The 19,094-nt window shown below is 37.6% G+C and overlaps 1 protein-coding gene across 1 annotated transcript; it reads left to right on the top strand.

Annotated features, from left to right (window-relative positions):
- Positions 1–1,025: 1,025 nt before the first annotated feature.
- Positions 1,026–17,795, top strand: LOC113230969 (nose resistant to fluoxetine protein 6-like). The gene is made up of 12 exons (XM_026465083.1): positions 1,026–1,533; positions 4,984–5,117; positions 7,272–7,608; positions 7,880–7,994; positions 11,028–11,115; positions 11,300–11,466; positions 12,798–12,983; positions 14,007–14,180; positions 14,466–14,616; positions 15,239–15,425; positions 16,955–17,097; positions 17,566–17,795. The coding sequence occupies exons 1-12, from the start codon at positions 1,467–1,469 to the stop codon at positions 17,713–17,715; spliced, it is 1,899 nt and encodes a 632-aa protein (XP_026320868.1). The 5' UTR covers positions 1,026–1,466; the 3' UTR covers positions 17,716–17,795.
- The last annotated feature ends 1,299 nt before the right edge of the window (positions 17,796–19,094 follow it).

Genomic DNA, 19,094 nt, shown 5'->3' with positions numbered 1-19,094 from the left:
CACCAGGGATCTTGATTAAATTGGTTCTGATAGGTGTTATCTGGAAATAAAATAGTTTGAGCATAGATAGTGCAAATTTTCTGTGGTTACAGTGCACATTTCCAGTGTTGTTGCACGTGGTAAATGATGGATTGAGGCCTAAGGCCCCGCAAACTGCAATGGGGAAAGCGCTAAATGCCCAATACAGATTAGAATGTACTAAATATTAGATACTTCAGGCCTAAACAATTATGCCATCAATTTTGTATGAAAAACAATGTGTTTTTAGCCGACTTTAAAAAGGGGAGGAGGATCTCAATTCGAGTGCATTTTTTCTTTGTGATGATTCTTTTGTTGTTGGAAAGGGGGCACGTCAGTAATGATCCCATGCAAATTCGAAGAAAATATTCCTTTAACAAAAAAATATTAAATTACACAATATTATTCTGAGGTAGCAAATTAGGGGTTGAATCCGTTAACCGATTTTAATAAAACTTAACGTTTATATGTAATTCCACAAACCTTTGAGGTCGGGATCTCTATAAAAAAAAATCATAATTGTTTATAAATATTTTCATCACATTCCCATCATCTACATTGGACGTTTACGTGATCACAGGAATAATGTTGTCTGGGTCTGCATGTTTCAACATGCTGTATACATTTTGATGTACACGAAGGATAAAGCAAGAGAGGCAAACACAACGACTTCACAAAACCAGACAAAACCCGTAATAGATCAAAGAATAGTTTTGTTTAATTTAAAGTCGTTTAACACAAACCACGCACTGTCAAACTCTTTGATAATACCTAACGTCGCTAACGCCAGTCGTGTTGTATTTTTATCGCGGCTCAAGCAAGTTCGTATGTTCACGATCGACGACGCATACCACGGACCTGTCGCATCCTCCGTCTCGACTTCCGTTCTGCACACAATGACACTGGCAAAAAAAAACAATAATTCAATGACATCAGAGAATCCTCTGCTGTGCGCTGGCGCACATACCTTGCCTGTTATCGATGAATAGATAGATAAAAACTATATTCACTTCCATGATATAGAACTAATTAAACTGAATAGTTTTGAAACTTATGACAGTGAAGCGGCGCACGCGCCGACTCAGCATAAATGCCGCGGTTGTCCACGACGACGCTGGTATTCTGCCAGGACCCTGTTAAAAGAGACGCTACTCTTCATCTCAGACAAAGTTCTGGCGTTATCGTTTAATTTAAAAAAGATTATTTATTTATTAAGTCCTTTTACAGTCGTTTCATTTGACAGACTTATCTTGTGTCCTTTTCATCGAAATTATTGTTTAAATTACGACTATTTGTATGACGTCAATGTATTTGTAAAAATTTGTTAAATAAAAAAATGCAACTGGTTTTTATTAACGTAAAATGCCTTACAAAGCTGACACGAACTTCGATCGATTTTTACAATAACTATATTTAAAAAGGTTTTGATAAATACATTAGTTGACAAAATGTATTTGGTACTAGTGTTTATTTTATTAGTGAAACAAAGTTTTGCTGTGATCTATAGTCTAAACGGTAAGTAACAAGCATTTTAAGCTGTTTAATTATTACTTAAACTTTTTTTTCTAATACCAAGTGACGGGACGAACAAGTTGTGCGCCTGCTGTTAAGCGACACGTATCCATAACAGTTGCAGTGCCACTTAGAGCTTTTAATTGCAAGATCTTAGAGGCACTGCCACTGCGCCCGTCACCCTGAGACACAAGTTGACAAGTCCCATGTGCCTGTAACTTCACCAGCACCCTTAACCTTCTAAACGGGAACGCAGTAATGCTTACATTACTGCTTGGCGGCAGAAATAGGTATAGGCTTTCACAAGAAGCTCTACTACTGCTTCGTCCTGTATCTACGTCATTTTGTATCATAAAAAAGGCACAGGTAGCGCGTTCGTCAGATTTGTACGCACCCTAATAGCTGTTATTAAACATGAGACATATTTCACAGTCTACTCAATAACTGAATCTCCAGATGCGTTAGAACTAGTGTCATCATCTGGTTTTTATATAAAAATTATTTTCGGCGTTGAACTTGAAATAAAAAAATACTAGCAATTAGTAAGAGTGTAGCGAGTAAATAATGTTATTTCGACTGGACTGCACAATATTAGAAAGTTATGTGGGCTATTATATTGGATTCTCATAAGCTAGACTAGACTACCGATCGTTACTTAACGCGATCCTGGCAACCCTCTCTTGCTGCAGCTGCATTCATCAATGTTTTAGTACAAGTCATCTTATATTTCTCACTACGCAGCACAGTTTATTTAAGAACACTTTCTTTTCATCTGAAAATATTGTTTGTGGCAAAAATTAGGACTAAAGATGCGAAAGAAATTTTAAAATATTATTATAACAGACTTTTCTCTCATAATGTAGGTGTAAGCAAAATTTGGGAGCCAAAACATTGAAGCTAAGTATTCTTTTTAAGCCAGTGGAAGGTAACAATCGTTGGTATGTGAGACCATTTTAGACGAGTGGCAATATCGTAGTTACGTGCTTCACTTACTAATAGGTTAGTAGAGGTCTAGCTAAATAAAATTAAGTTTTATTGTTTCGATGTATCTTGTGGCATTGAAAATAAAAGCAATGTTTGGTTAGGTGTTTAGGTAATATATTGTATTAGAATAGGATAAATTAGTTATTATTAACTTTTGTTAGTAAACACGCGTGGTTGAAGTGAACTCAGAACCTAATTCGTCCTAGACACCCGATATCTGATAGTGCTTCTCTTCTTCTCATCTGATAGTGATAGTCAGACGCTTGTAGAGTATATACCTAAAAATGGCGAAATGTTCTGTATTGTATCGTAAAAGCTATGATAATAAAAGAAGTAATATGTCTTCACACAATATATTTTTATTGTATTTTAATAACTATTTTTGGGCAAGCCTGTCGCTAGATTTTGGATTAAAAGAAGCGCTTTGAAACTACTATAATTAAGTAAATAAACATTTTGCTTTGCGATGGAAAGCGATTTTTTTACAATTCGTACCCTTGGTGGAAAGGAGAAAAATGACCAAGAAACTCTAGGGGTTGCTCTTTGTAAAGAAATATTTCTATACACTTATGATTTCGTCTGTTTGAAAGTAAAACCACATAAGTGATATTTTCCACAAAAAGTCTCTAATTTATATTAATATTAATATATAGCTATATAGTAAGAAAATCACTATCTGCACGTGAAACTCAATAAACAACTATAAATAAAACTATAAACTTAATAAGAGTTATACTGCACAAAGATGGTGAGTTTACGACCGGTAGGTATTCGGAGATATTTTTGTGGAAAATGTCACTTTTGTGTAAGCAGACGATTTACAATATTGATTTCATACTATATCAAGACTATCTGCTAAACGTTATGTGCGTACTTACGCAGAAGATGTAAAACAAAGTTTTTTGTTTCACTGTAGTTTTAAACTGAATGACAATTTTGATAGATAGATAGATACACTTTATTTACTTGTATGACAGAAATACAGATTGAATACAATAGGAAAAATAAAACCATTTTTTGTCATAGCAGTGTAATGGCGCTGACTCAGCATATGCCTAAGTCCCCTCAGGAATTGGTTTTCAGTCAGAACCAACGAGAAGAATTAAATCTAGAAGTTTGTAATGAAAGACGATTATGAGGTAAATAATATTTAAATTTTTATTATATTTAATTTGCGAATAACTTTTTGACCTGACATTTTATTAAAGAAGCGTGTACATTGCTGTCGTCGATAAACAGTATATTCCTATCTATCTTTGAAGTAAGACCAACAACCTTAGGTAACTACTATATATTTATCGAAATCGATAGACTTCACCGTCCTAAAAACAATATCGCTGTAAAGTTCTTTATAAAAATAACCCGAATATTTTATATATTTTCGCTCACTTTTTGCTAGATGTAGGATGTGTGTGGTGAATGTTTGAGAGGTTTTGGGAGAGGACGGAAGAGCGTCTGTGTTCAGTAAATTTGTATAATAAAGCCACATGAGATCGTATGTAAATCACAAGGAAATCATATATACAGATACAGCTTAATGCCGGGCGGAAAAGCGGATAATTAATTAAAAATTTGAGATGATGCGGAAGTGGATTTTTTTTCAGTTCGAAAATAGGTAACGGGCGGTTTATGCGGTTTTGGCGTGACACGGATTGGGATGGGAAAGGAAAAGGACATGAGAGCTCAGGCATAAACTATCTGGCGTTACTACTTTGTTTAAGCGTAAAAAAGCTATCAACTAATTCGTTCTTAGAAACTTAAAACCTCGCATCAGCAATTTTTTAGTAGCAGTAGAGCTCCTTGTGTAATAGTTCGTCCAGGGAAGTACTGCCACATTACCTATTTCTTATTTATTACATTATTTATTTGTTAAAAGACCCTTACCATTCGTAGTAATGTAGACACTTACCCTTCTAAACCGGAACGCGTTACTGCGTTCCGGTATATATAATAGTATAGCTTATACTATGTCTATACTATGTTATAGTAGCAGGTACAAATACATAAACAAAGTAAGAAAGTTCATAAATAGAAAATTTCCTCGAGGGCCGTACCCTGGGGCATCGTACCCAGGAGGCTGGATAAATTTCCCCTTTGGATTGCTCAATTTATTCTTTGGCGGAAATAACTTGTCACTTGGTCACCGGAGGCTCCTACGAGGCGATCCGACAGTTCGTTCTCTAGAAGTTTCGCCTGTGGACCCTAGGGACCCAGGGTTTCAACCGCAAAAGGCACAAAGCTGTAGCACTGAGCATGGTTCTCGTATTTGGGCCTTTTGCGGTTCTCGGCCGCTTTATCCACAGAGCTTGCGCCGCCCACGCTTTCAAGGACATGGGAGGGGGCTACAGTATCCTTTTTTTTATTACATTAACAAACAGCCAACTGAAAACCGTGATAACGGATAAATTTATCAAATAAAACATTATCAATCTGGGAGGTGCCAGTATTAACGTCTTAATTACTTTACAGAAACGGAATACGAGCGCATGCCTCCACTATACGCCCTCGACGAGTACAACTCCTGCCTTCGAAATCCAGGAGGAGTATACTGTCTGGTTGACGTCCATTTATCCGGAGACAACCGTCTCATGCACACGATAAACGTAATGTAGTTCGACGTTGTAATTTTGTGTAACTTATTATTGACTAGCTTCATCAACATAATCCATTCCGTTGTACGGACGGCAACATGTCATGATATGTCAAGCTACACATTGACATATCTTGTTCCGTGGTCCTGAAGACGATATTCAAACAAAAGCGTATAGCTTGGTGTGCCGTCGACGTACGTCCCAATGTTAGCAGGGGTGATACTTTGTATATACTCGTATATTGCAAGGAAATACTTGTAATAAGGCATCTTCTGTCTGTACTTCAGAGCGAGCTCGTAACGTGATAATTTGGCGGCTTGGTCGCGTTTTACTTTTTATTTTAGGTCTAATTTCGAGTAGACTATCATTTTTTAACCGACTTCAAAAAAGGAGGAGGTTCTCAATTCGATTGTATCGATTTTTTTCGTGTACATTATGCGATTGCACCGATTTTGATGAGTCTTTTTTTTACTGAAAAGGGGTACCTCAGTAGTTGTCCCGTTCAAATTTGAAGACCATATTTTACCTCGACGGGTGGCAAATTTGGGTGATCAATCCGGTATATTAGATTTCACTCCCTTTCCTTTAACCGATTAATTACACAAATGTTCGAGGTTTTTTTTTATAAAGAAGTTTTTTGCAATGACGATTATTATATGGGTATCCAGTTCAACAAGTTTACTACTCTGGCCAAGAATACGCAAATAATATATGGGAAATACCTTGCTTGCTTCCTAGAATTAAATAATTGGCCTATTAAACAAATACATCTCGTTGATTACAGGTCGCATAATGCGAGTTAAACCGGCGACCTGCACATGGAACTTGACTTTAGGTTATCTAAGTTTTGTTTACATATTGTTTTTCTAACATGGTTAAGCGGAACTTTGCCACTTATGTGTTATTATGGTTACTTAACATGCATGAGAGGTCGTTGAAAATTGATACTTGAGGGGAAAAATATTGTTGTTTCGAAAGAGAGATGACCTTGTTGATGACTTTATAAAAATTAATTAAGACACAATTTGCTAGTTCGTAGTCTTAGTAAGTGTGACTAGTAGGGCGCAATTATTGGGTTAGAAAAAACACATAGTTGTATTTCATTATAGGAGATGACGTTAATGATGGCTTTATAAAATAGAATTTGCTAATTATGATTAGCACAGGTAAAGTAAGCGTAAATGTAGGCGTTTTGGTTTATTGAATACGAGTTTACGTCTTACCGCGGTGGTGACAGTGAGCATTGAGGAGGCCCCGCGTGGGTACCCGGGAGGGTAGGCCTAATTGGGGAAATTAACTTCCTAAATTAGTCCCGGTGTGGGTGTTCTGGAAAGTGCTCCAGAGTGAATTCCGTAGCTCTGATACTCATAGTACAGGAAATTTCCTTCATTGAGACCAGGCAATTGGTGTGGTAGTCTGGCACACTGTTGAAAAAGTATTCAAGTAATATAATAATATTATTTAAGGCTACATGGAAGAAATAGCTACTTATCAACAAGGCCATCTGTCGTGCACATTAGCTTAATCTGTGATTCTTACATTACTTCCCTGTTGTCATTGTAATTTTTGAATGTGCAATAAATAATATTTCATTAATTAATTTAGTAGCAATAGAACTTCTTGTGAAAGAGTTCGCCCAGGGAAATACTGTCACCTTGTCTGTTTCTGCCACCAAAATGATGTCTTTTCACCGTTTTAGCAAGAGGTTTTGCTATTAGACGTTCAAAAATACGTAAATTAGATATTGAAGTCATAGAAACATACTGCCTCAGGAATTCGTTGTATCGACCGCTCAATTACCATCGCTCCACCGCTACTTATAAACATAAGGAATTTCCTGAGGTCTTGGTAACTGGCAGTTTTTTTATGATACCAAGTGAAGGGACGAACAAGTCGTGCACCTGGTGGTAAGCGACACGCCTGTTCAGAGCAGTTGCAGTACCACGCAGAGCTTTCAATCGCAAAGACCTGAGGGGCACTGCCACTGCACCCGTCACCCTGAGACATACAATGACAAGTCTCATGTGCCTATCATTTTACTAGCACCCTTTAACTTCAAAACAGGAACGCAATAAAGCATTATTATTGTTAACGCCAATACGCGTGTGTGATCTTGGAAAAATGACTTGATATCCGATTTTCACGTGGCTTTTAAATCTGTTCTAGGAATACTCAGCGTACTCAATGAAACATTTCAATCACACTCAAGTACACCGAGGTATCTGTCTAACTACAACATGTAAGGAACATGTACAAAATCATAGCTTACAAACAAACGAAGACCTACGACCGCTCCTTGAGGAATGCCTTAACGAATCTCTGTGGAAACGTTACGAATTGCATGGGCAGCTGGAAAATATACTTTATTGCAATAGAGAAGGAGATATAATAAGATACGACTTAAGTGATATCATCGTGGCTGTGGTTTATTTGACAATAATCGTGCTTAACATTACCGGAAGCTTATACGATGTCTTTTATTATAGGAAGGATGACAAGTCGGGTATGTGTATCTTTATTTAAATAAACACAGTGGACACATTTATATTTTCGGAATTGTTAGTGACTTCCAGCATCTATAAACTTGCGACATTTTGGCAATTGTCTTGAGCCGAGTCGTAAGTCTATGATTCTGTCATTGACTTTCATGAAATATTCTATAAATGTCAAAGTGTCATTGCGTTGCACGTATGAGAGGCACTTAGGTTTCTACTTCCTTATTAAAATATTTAGAGGAACGAATTACGATAACATACCTTATTTGTGTTTTTTAGGAAATCCCTATTTGTTATCGTTTTCCATTCGCCGCAATTGGGCGAAGTTGACCGCACCCGCGGGCGATGGGCCAGATCCGAGATTTAAAAGACTGAAACTATTCAATGGACTGAGGTAACCTTTTTGAAAAATTGTCCATCCATTTTTTATAATTCATAACACATTTACCAGTTTGTATAGATTGGCAAAAATTGGTTTAACTTTCGCCCGGCCAAATATTAAACATAACAATATTGAAAGTATATTGTGCATTTATTTACTGTTGCACTAAAAGAGACTTCTCATCGTGTTCTTATCTACCGACCCGAGAGATAGGGATTTCCGGAGAGACTACGGGCTCGATGGCAAGACCAGGATACAGCGGGCTTCCGGGCTAAGCCCTCCGCCAGTGATACGCCATCACTGGCGTCTCTGGTGGAACCGGAATTGGGTATGGACTCGCTGGGGTTTGTGGTGAGCTGCAGAGACGGACATGTTTGTCTGCCCCGGTTGCATATGGCCGGGGTCGTCTGTCTCGTGCGCAGCTAGCGTATCTTAGTAGCGATCTAGTTGAGGGCCTGAAGCGAGAAGATACTTAAGTTGGAAGCCATGTCCGGATATTGTGGCAGGACACTGCGACTGGCATCTCCGACATTAGCCCGGAGAGCTAGTAGAGGATGAGCTAGATGTCCTCCAGCCGCTTAGGCTATTGGGAACTGGAGAGACGTCATTTTTCAGCGTCGGGAGGTGAGCGTGTAGCATTATACTAGGTGCCATAGGTGCTTTTGTTTTTGTTGCTGCATTATACGTGCTCGCACACTCGCGTCCATACATACATCACGTCATGGTCACGACTACACTCCAACTTGAGGTCACTGCCATACTATTTATTACACAACATACTCCCGTCATAGATTGAAATGTGCTCAAATGTGAAATGAATATTTTGATATCAGTTCAAGGGAAAAAGGTGTCTGGTGTCGCACAATTCAATGTCAGCCTCCTCGTTTACCTTGGTTTGCAGAGTGCGACTATGGTAAAAATATAGTTGGCAATGACAACTAACTAAGGATGAGAACCAGACACGTTCCATTAAACGGTTTTGCTTTCTTAATGAAAAAAAAAACAATTCTCTTAATTGCGGATTAGTGAAATATGCATATCACTTGTTCCTGGAATGTGTCCGGTACCTAGAGACCTGCAGATCAACCAAACTATAAACTGTATTATACTAAGCAATCCCCAAACAAAACAGGCAAAAAGTCTGTTAGTATTTGTTGAATCGATTGTCCAAGAGTGCCGCCCTACATGTAAGCTATAGTTTAGGATACGATGGAAGTGGCATATATATTGTATAAAAGCTCCTAAATAAATAAGGATTAAAAAAAATGCTCTCGTCATACAGTTAAGTTTCATAAACTTGGTATTGAATTTATAAATAAAAGCTTCCTTATGTAAGCGTGTTAATGATCATATTACAATACAATAGAATAAAAACCATATTATTACACTGCCACAACACATTATACAGAAAGAATAACAAAAAAGACTACAATAGGTGTCTTTGTTTCTGTTGTTACATTGTGTTTAAACGCGCTCACACACACGCGCCTTCGCACACTCAAGCACTTGTGAGGCTCATCGCCTTATCATTTACTATATATTATATTTGAATCATACAATTTATTTTATTTTATTTTATTTTATTGGATGTACAAAACAGTTAACATTCAGGGGAACATGTTGCTGTCCCAGCAGCATCCTGAAGATGTTATGTTATTTGAATAAAATTGGGCAGTTAGGCTCAACTCACACTGGCGCAGAGTCGAAGCGTCGCGTCGCGTCCTGTTTTTCAGCTACAGTCGCGCGACGACGCTCGGATTAGTGCGCCAGAATCACAGTGTGGTAGGTGTCTGACGCCTCACTGCGCTCAAGTAACGCGCGAAGCCGCTCGACTGCAACCAAACGCGTTTTCATATTTGCATGACACAAATTTGTACCTTAATAATGGGAAAATATCAATGAATATGCTATAGGCGAAAAACATGACGCGTCGCGACGCTTTGACTCTGCGCCAGTTTGAGTTGAGCCTTGGTTATAACTTGGTTGTAACATAATAATGACATTGACATCTGATCTGTCAATATATTTTTCATGGCTTTGACCATTAGCTCATTAGTCAAAAGGTCCATAAAAATCATTTCCGTTTTGACGTTACACAGTATTAAAAATCCTTAACGATTTTCTAGAAATTGCAGGTAAAAGAAAAATTGTTTTTATTTCAGAATTTCTAGATTTTGAGAGCTCTTTCCAAAAAACCAACTGATAGCCTGGTTAAATTTCTAGATTTTGAGAGCTCTTTCCAAAAAACCAACTGATAGCCTGGTTAAATTTTCCATTTATGTTAGTGCCACTAACAGAACAACTTTTTTAGTTAGTTAATAACTTTTTTTTTGTTTAAATAGGAGAGTTGTAAAATTTTACATAGAAAATAAATTATTAGTTTCATGTGATGAAACACTTTGAACGAATGATCACATGTGTCTTTATCACGCCATGAATACGAATTATTTTCCTAAAGACACACACACACAAAATATATTTATTAGATGTACACGGAGATATAAAAATATTATGCGTAATTACAAAGTACCATACGTTATTATGAACGTTACTTGACATCACAATTATTGTTTTGACGTCATTGTGGCAATCTTTGGGGGAGGGTTATGTCTAATAGTGAACATCATTTTGCTGTAATGATAGTGACGAAGGCAGAGCGATAACATATTGTGGTCGTCGTTGAGTGATGGGAAGTCTGTACTGTATGCATTGTAAGTTTTATTATTGTAGTTACCACATATGGCTAGTTTAGTTCTGTTACCCCGTATAATCCCACTGCTGAGCTTGGGCTATCGCTCCTACGCGAGCCTATGTAATACGGATTGAGAACTTTATACACATCATTAATTTCCAAGATGTGTGCAAGTTTTCCTTCACCGAAAAGCTCATGGTAAATTTCAAATTAATTGTGTACATAAAATCGATAAAACTCAGATGTGCAATTCGAAAACACGACTCTCTGCTTGAGAGCCGACTATGAAACCATATAAAACTTTTTTCCTTAGCCTTTTTTTCCACTAATCTTGTGTTATGTTTTATTTTCAGAACAATGACAATGACGTGCGTGTTCTTCTCCCATACAACGCTCATTTCAGCGTACACGTATGTGGATAACCCGATTTACATTGAAAAAGTAAGCTCAAAATATAAATTGATGTGTTGAAAGAAAGATGTGCGTGGTTTGGCATTTTCATGATGAAATATACCTTTGTGATTCACCAGTTCTGGGTGTTTTTTAGTCTTAAAAACCGCGCTAAAATATTTGAATACCATTGTTAACAATGTTGTTTTCTAACCAACAAATTCTTTATCTCCAGTCATACGAGGATCCGCTGAAGCAGCTCCTTTTCAACGGCAGCCTGGTGACGCACACGTTCTTCGTATTGTCGGCCTTCCTGCTCGCGTACAATTTCCAGGTGCACGAGGAGAAGCATGTCATCAGTTGGTGGCACTGGCCGAAGGGAATGCTACTGAGATGGCTTAGGTACCTGGGTTCTGTGACCTTTCCAAGGCATTTGATTGAGTGCACATGACGCTAAACTTCGGCATTGTGCTGTGGCGGACCGTGACCTCGACCTTCTTAAATCGTATTTGAGTGATAGGGTACAGAGAGTCGATGTCAACGGTGTGAGTTATCAAGGTCTGCAATTACCATGCGCGTCCCTCAAGGTTCAATTAGAGGTCCGTTTTTATTTTTAGTTTATATTAATGATTTAGCGAGTCTCGTGGAGGTAGTGAAGCAAAATCTTTATACCAAAGGAAAAAGCAAACAATAAACGCAAAAAGAATTTTTTTGCGCGGTGTTAATAAAATTAATTTTAAAAAACAAGAGTTCTCTATAAAGTTGAGAACACTTAAAGAAATGATTATACTAACCGACACGGAACTACATTAAGTCGATCAGAAAAAGCCTTATAACCATGCCCGTGTCCTAAAAAGAGTGAAAACCTGTTTGGCATCGGCGGTCCTTGCGGAAGCTCTACGCTACATCTTCTTTGCTCGCATGTACTTACAGCTTTTTTCACCGGCTCAAGTCGATAGACCCATAATCTATAAAGCTCCAGACCCATATTGAACAGCATGATATTACTACGGATTACATAATAACAGTAGTCAATTACACAGGTTTTTTATCAGAAAAACGTCACAACACTTTACATGAGTTCTATATGAAGTTCACTTTTCAAGTAGAAAGATAGATATAAACATACATTCACTAGTATGACACAAATACAAATTGAATACAACATAAACAAAAAATAAAATATATTTTGTCATAGCAGTGAAATGGCGCTGACTGAGCATATGCCTAAGTTCCCTAGGGCACTGGTTTTCAGTCAGAACCAACGAGAGGTACTAAATCTAGAAGTTATTTGTAATGAAAGATCTTATAAACGACTAGGATGGAAATTGTTCGTAAAAATAATAAATGTAATAATAAATAATGAATGTGGTTAGTGCAAATAAAATAACCTATTCAATATGTAAGAGCATATGCGGATTTCGTCAGAATAATAACTAATTCACACATAGGTTAGAATTGGGATTGGAAACCTTTTTTGTCGACATCATTAGCAGCCACAAACGCAATAACATATGAAATTAGAGACTGGCGCCGCACAAGATTCGAAAAATAATAGTAACTTGCTGCTTTAAATTGAAATTTTAAATAGGAAACTCGTGAGACTCCAACATATTTAAGTCCAGTTTTTGCTCAATTTTTTGAACCAGTCCATGGTTCTTAGTCATGAGCTTCCGCGGCGTTGACTCGACGAAAACCGTTGATATCAGTGCAATATGAACTTTTTTATCCAGACTAACTCCAACATATGCCCTGGTTTTGGCCACGATATGCACATGGATGCGCTACGCTGGCTCCGGCCCTCTGTGGGAGCAAGTCGTAGGGACCGAAGCTACTGCTTGCCGAGAATACTGGTGGGCGCACGTCCTCTATATCAACAATTACGTTTACGATGATGCTTTATGTGCGCCTCAAACGTGGTAAGGACAATATTATTTGATTCTATTTCCAGTTTTTCATCAATTCTTCTCATTTTTGTTTACAAATCAACATTAAATTAAAATTAACAAATTTCATTTAGTTATCGTCGGGGATAGTGCAAATCCGAGTATTTAGTATTGGTGAAAAACGCGTATCTGCACCAAATCAAATTTCACAGGAGAGGGATTTAACGTTATTACTTTTTTTAATATATAATAGACACGCGCTTGGCCGCAATCTCACCTGATGTTAAGCGACGATGTGGCCGACGATAGGACGCGTTTGCCCAAAAAATGCCTATTCACTCTAGCCTTGAATCAGCAACAGGTCGTTGATATGCAGCAAAAATAGAGTTACCATTGAAGTAGGTACTTTGTTATTTTTGTTTTGTTTTTACTTTCGTTTTTGCACAGTAAGTATTAATTTATGTTGTCTACGGACTGCTAACAATAGATTCCCGTAAATCAGGCTAATTTAGTTGCCACGACATTTACGCGAATTTGATTTGGCAACTAAATTACCGAAATGGAGACTCATAATCAAATGCTAGTTACGCTTGATACCCGACGATGTCTTACGCTGATAAAGCAGTCTTGTGTCAAGGTCAGTGCATTTATTAGTTATACATATCTTAATTCAGCTTACCACCGAAGCTGTGCATGTGGTTTCCGATTTAGCGGGTTTTAGTTTAGAAGAACGCACTGACTCCAAATTAGTTGATTAAAACACCTACCGATTGCGCCTGCCAATTTCAAGTAGGATCGGTACAAGCTTAGTGTCCATCGCCATTTTGAATCTGGCATCGTTATTTTTTTGTTCAGACATTTAACGGCATTCCCTATTTATCTCAAATAGTTTTCGAGATAGAAGACTATGAAATTTGTACGACAATCGTTTTGTATATTTGAATTTTGTACATATTAATTAATTCATGTTCCGTAGCTTTTGTAGACTCTGTAAACTCGGAATGTTTCAAAATGTTTTCTTGCAAGTCGACCACAATAATACGTTTTTTTTAACAGGTACCTGGCAGCAGACACTCAACTGTTTTCTATAGGCCTGCTCGTATGCGTGTTGGCACGAAGCATGCGTGCGCGCAAGATCGCGCTGCTGTTCTTGTTTACAGCGGCTCTGGTCGCACCCGCTGCGCATACGTACTTCCAGGAATTAGAGGCTGTTGTTATACAGTCGCCTGAGTAAGTTTGTTATTCTTAATCAGAGATCTTTCGGTGCAATAGTCTTGGCTTTATTGTTTGAAAGTCCACTAATGTCATAACAATTGTAATCATAGACCAAAATATACCTAACACTGCAATTAAACCACGTCACCTCATACTTTTACATTTTCATGGAAAGGGAGATTTTTCTACGCAGCTTTGAATTAGTCGGAAGGAATAGAGATGGTCTTATTCATTTCACTAGCCAAAAATACACTGCATTCTTTTGTCATAGTAAAATTTCAGAATAATTTTCTATTCCAGAGATTACCGTTCCCTGTATGCGGACGACCGTACTTTCCGCCTACTATATGTGCGTGGTCACACCAACCTGTCCACGTATACGCTGGGTCTCACCGGAGGATTTCTCGCTTATTACTGGCAAAAGAATGGGAAGAACTTTGACGAGTTCAAGGTAATGACTAGACGAATTACCATCTATAGCACTTGTGCCAAAAAAACAAAAGGGAAGATTCCTATATTCCGAATCAATTATGACAGTTTGAGTTTCGTCTATTTTATCACTGCTTCCAAGTAGCGACGTTGTAATTTATTTTTATTTATTTATTTATTTATTTCAGGCAACTAGGACCCATAGATACATACCTTACAGACTAACATGCATATAATATAACAATAACAATATAAAAACAAAATACACCTATGTATATTATATATACCTTAAAACAAACATACATACAATATAATAATAAAAACTAATCTACACGATTTCCCTTATCGGCGACGTGTGGCGCAATCTGGTGTTAGGTAACCGGCCGCGGAATCGCCGATATATGACACCCTTCGGCCAAAATTCCTCTTTCATGAAGGTCGAAAGATGTTCGGTCGGTATTCTCACCACAAACGAATTGAAGTTCACGTTGCGGCGAGAGTTGTAATGGTTGTGTATTATAATTTGTATGTTACCACTATTCCTCAAAACCACAAAATCTATTTTGAAATGGTTTTCTAAATATTTTTCGTATTCCTATCACCCAGACATCCGTGGCGATTAATTTTTATCTTTTGTCTACCAGAAATACCGCTGGATGTTCTGGCTGTTGTTCCCCCTGGGCGTGGCTGTGATCCTCTCGGGAGGACTGTTTTACTCTGACGGAGAGCCTGCCTCCACTGCCCTCCGGGTCCTCTATGCGACCTTCTACAAGCCTGTTTTTCAAACTATCATTGTCATATTCATTCTTGGCTGCATCTTTAAGATTGAATGTAAGTTGTGACATTTTTATGAAAAATATAATGTAATATCTTCTTTATTATGACGATAGGAACCAATGCCACCACTAAATTTGGTCCGGTTTAGGGTTTAGGTGTAACTTTGTCAATGCTTCTGCCACTATGAATGAATCAATTTTAGATGTGTTAGAATCGGAATTTAACGTATAACTTGAGCTTCACAACGAAACTTTTACGTAGAGTTTAAAAAATTGATAATATCTGTTAAAATAATATTTAACCTATATACAGTGCCACTGCTGGGCGCTGGCCTCCTGCCACAATGTAAGGGATTGGGCTGTAGTTCCCCCACGGTCTTCACACACATAATCAAATTGCTTTGCAGATGTGTGCAGGTTTCCCCACGATGTTTTCTTTTACCGAAAAGCTCATGGTAAATTTCAAATTCAATTGCGCACATAACTTCCGAAAAACTCAGAAGTGCAAGCCCGGATTCGAACCTACGACTTTCTACTTGAGGTCAGACCTAATGAGACCTAATGAGGTTACCACGGTTTCATAATAATACTATTTAAAAATCTTTTCAACTCCAGAAACAAATTTGGCAATTCGACATAAATTCACATTACGAGTGACTGTTTCTGTTTGTTTGTGATATAGCGCTTCAAATGGGCAAGCGCCCGGGTAAGAGAGAGTCATTGCATTGCAGGATTGCAAAGTGGATATTGTGTAGAGTTGCCTCTTTTTCGTCTAAATAAGATTTTGTACATCGAAATTTCTAATAAGCATGGAATTATACCAAATTCCGTATTATTTTACGCCTATAATGTTTCTGCCTACGATTTTGGACAAAAATGTGTTTGGGGTAAAAATCCGGTTTAAACCCGCCCGAGTTGATTGGGTTTTATTGCCCATCAGCATTGACTTACAAATAAATGGACGACGGATCTAATACAAAAACCACGAAAAAAATGTCCCAAGTCAACCTATTTAAACGTAGTGACATGTAAAGGAATATGAAAAAGCTAAAACGTTGAATTTAAATTGTAATGTCATCGCAGTACTGTCTAATTTTGCTTGCTTCGCTGTCAGTCGAACAAACGAAGACTAGTGCGGGAATAGCGTTCTGTATACGATTTTAACGCCCTATAAGTTCGGACATTTTTTAGCGCGGACCCGACGTCCATATAATATATTGTAAGTCAATGCCCATCAGTTTCCAGAAGTGATCAGCACTTAAAAAGAATTAAATTTGATACGTTTAAAATGAGAGCCCCTTTAGCAAGGGGACCGACGGAGATGACGGGTGTATCTTGTTTCAAGTTCAAATAAATTTAGCATTACTGCAAGCCATGGGTCGAACTCCGCAACACTGGCTGGTCCGAAACAATTTCTATCTAATAACCAATAGGTACTCGACCAAAATTAAAGACGCAGAATGCGAATGAAGCTTCACAATTGACATTATTTTTTGCTGTGGTCGAGTATTACTTATTTGACAGTCATTGTTTCGGACCAATGTCGGACAAAGAACGGAAGTAGACCCACATGTTATATTGCAGCTGTGTACAGAGGCATAGTCGAATGGCGAGGCTTCACTTGGACAGGGCGGGTGAGCTACGACGCGTTCTTGATCCACACAGTGTTCCAGCGCGGTCTCATCGGAGCGCAGACCCAGCCAGTACACATGACCGATTACAACGTCGTAAGTGCTTTGCCGCTGTCAGGCTCATTGTTTGTTGGGTTGTTAATAATAACGCCGGTTTTGAACACAATTTGCCGTTTTCAACACAAAAAGAACAACGTGGCTGACGCCACAAGCATAGGAATAAGTACATCGTCTCTGTTTTGTGGACATTAAAAAAGTTACCTATAATTTCAGTTGACAGTCCTTTATGAAGCAACAGTTAAAAAAAATTAACATCGAGTGTGCCTCCCCTGGAAAAGTTGAAACTTTCTAGTTTTCCATACAACAGAAAAAGGAAAACACAGGACACAAAAAAGGACAACAACTTGAAAGATAATTTGTTATTAATAGTGTTACTTAGCCAGCTAGTAGAAACAAGAAATAGTGGACTGTATTAAAATACGCTTACATTTTAATTTCACTATGTTAAAAAAATCTTTTTAAAATTCTAGAATTTTTTAGTTAGACCAAGTTTAAATGTTGCAGGTGGTGATTCTCTCGGCCACAATCTTCCTGTCGTTCATGAGCGCAGCCATGCTGTTTGTGTGCGTGGAGGCACCCGCCGCCAGCCTCACCAAGGCGGTGCTGGCGCCAAGTGCCAGCGGGAAAGACTCTAGGGAGACTAGCAAGGTTTAGGGAGAAGGCAGGTGGTTGAAGAATACTTAGTAAAGCTTTTCTAATTTATTGTTTTATTTAATAATGAGTCAGTAAACACTTATTATTTTATTATAAAATATGCAACGATAGGTGTTATTAATGTTAGTATTGGGAATATTGATAAACATGAGAGTATGTAAAGAAAGAAAGGAATAAAGAAACGTTTATTCGATTACAAAATATAATAATAATTTAAATATAACAAATAATTTAAAAGAAAGAAAGGATAACAAAAAAGAATAAAAGACACACAATAATACACAAGAACATGGGCTAGCCAGCTAAGCTTCAGAAGAACTAAAGTAGACTATAAAATATTAACAAGGCAAAAGACAATAACAAAATTACAGAAATCCGTGAGTATCAAACTTAAAAAAAATCCAAATTAAAATAAATTACAAACTACGTCAGTTACATAAAATTCAAAACATCGCTTCGAATGCATTATAATCTCAAATTGTCCGCTTCACGAACACTAATCTATTGCCTCTTCGTGTATAGTTTAATAGATTTTTCAAAGATATTTTTGGCACCTGTTGTCTTGAGTCTAGTAACTTTGGCTTGTTAGGGTTTAATGTGAATGAGTTACGCATTGCCCACTGGCAAATCGTTACATTGTCGCATCGCTTAGCTTTATGACAAGTATAATGGTAAGTCATCAACGTACAAACACAGTATAAAGATCAAAACAGAGCCCTAAGGGACACCGCTACTAGCATGAGCAAAGCATGACAATCTCGCAGAATTATTGCTCCTACTTACTCATATTGAGAATTATTTAGTTAAGCTAACAAATAATTTTATTCTGTGTTTGTCAAAACTGCAATAGACTAATTAGGATAATAGGACAGAAAAATTTATAGTATCGAATGCACGAGGAAAATCAATAAATATAGTTCCCATTCCAAAATCTTGAGGTTCTAAAATATTACTTATGACATGAGTCGGAACTTCACGTAATTAATGAATTCAGACCTTACTTTGCGGAAATCCATGTAATAAAAACAGTTAACACAAGCGCTACTATTTTGCAAGGTTTAACCGTCTCTAGGTTCGCGGAGTAGCAAAGTTATTTATATGAAACACAGCTGTAAAAAGATAGATAGCATTATTATGAAACACAGCTGTAAAGGGTGCAGTTTTTTAGTAAAACTCGGCTGACCTTGAGAAAGACTGTTGTTCTATTCCAAAAACTCTGTGAGCTGCAGGCATTCAACCATTTCCAGCACTTTAGACCCTCAAGATAGTATACTACTAGGACGAAAATCCTTTAAAGTAGCGAATTTTTTCGCATTCTTGAGACTGTTAGTAAGACTCAAAACAGATGCAGGAGCAACACTTGATGGTAACGATAACAC

This window comes from Hyposmocoma kahamanoa, unplaced genomic scaffold, assembly GCF_003589595.1.
Source record: "Hyposmocoma kahamanoa isolate Upper Pololo Valley unplaced genomic scaffold, ASM358959v1 64, whole genome shotgun sequence".
Classification (NCBI taxonomy): Eukaryota; Metazoa; Arthropoda; class Insecta; order Lepidoptera; family Cosmopterigidae; genus Hyposmocoma; species Hyposmocoma kahamanoa.
Note: the sequence above shows the minus strand (reverse complement) of the source record. Positions and strands in the feature narration are given on the sequence as shown.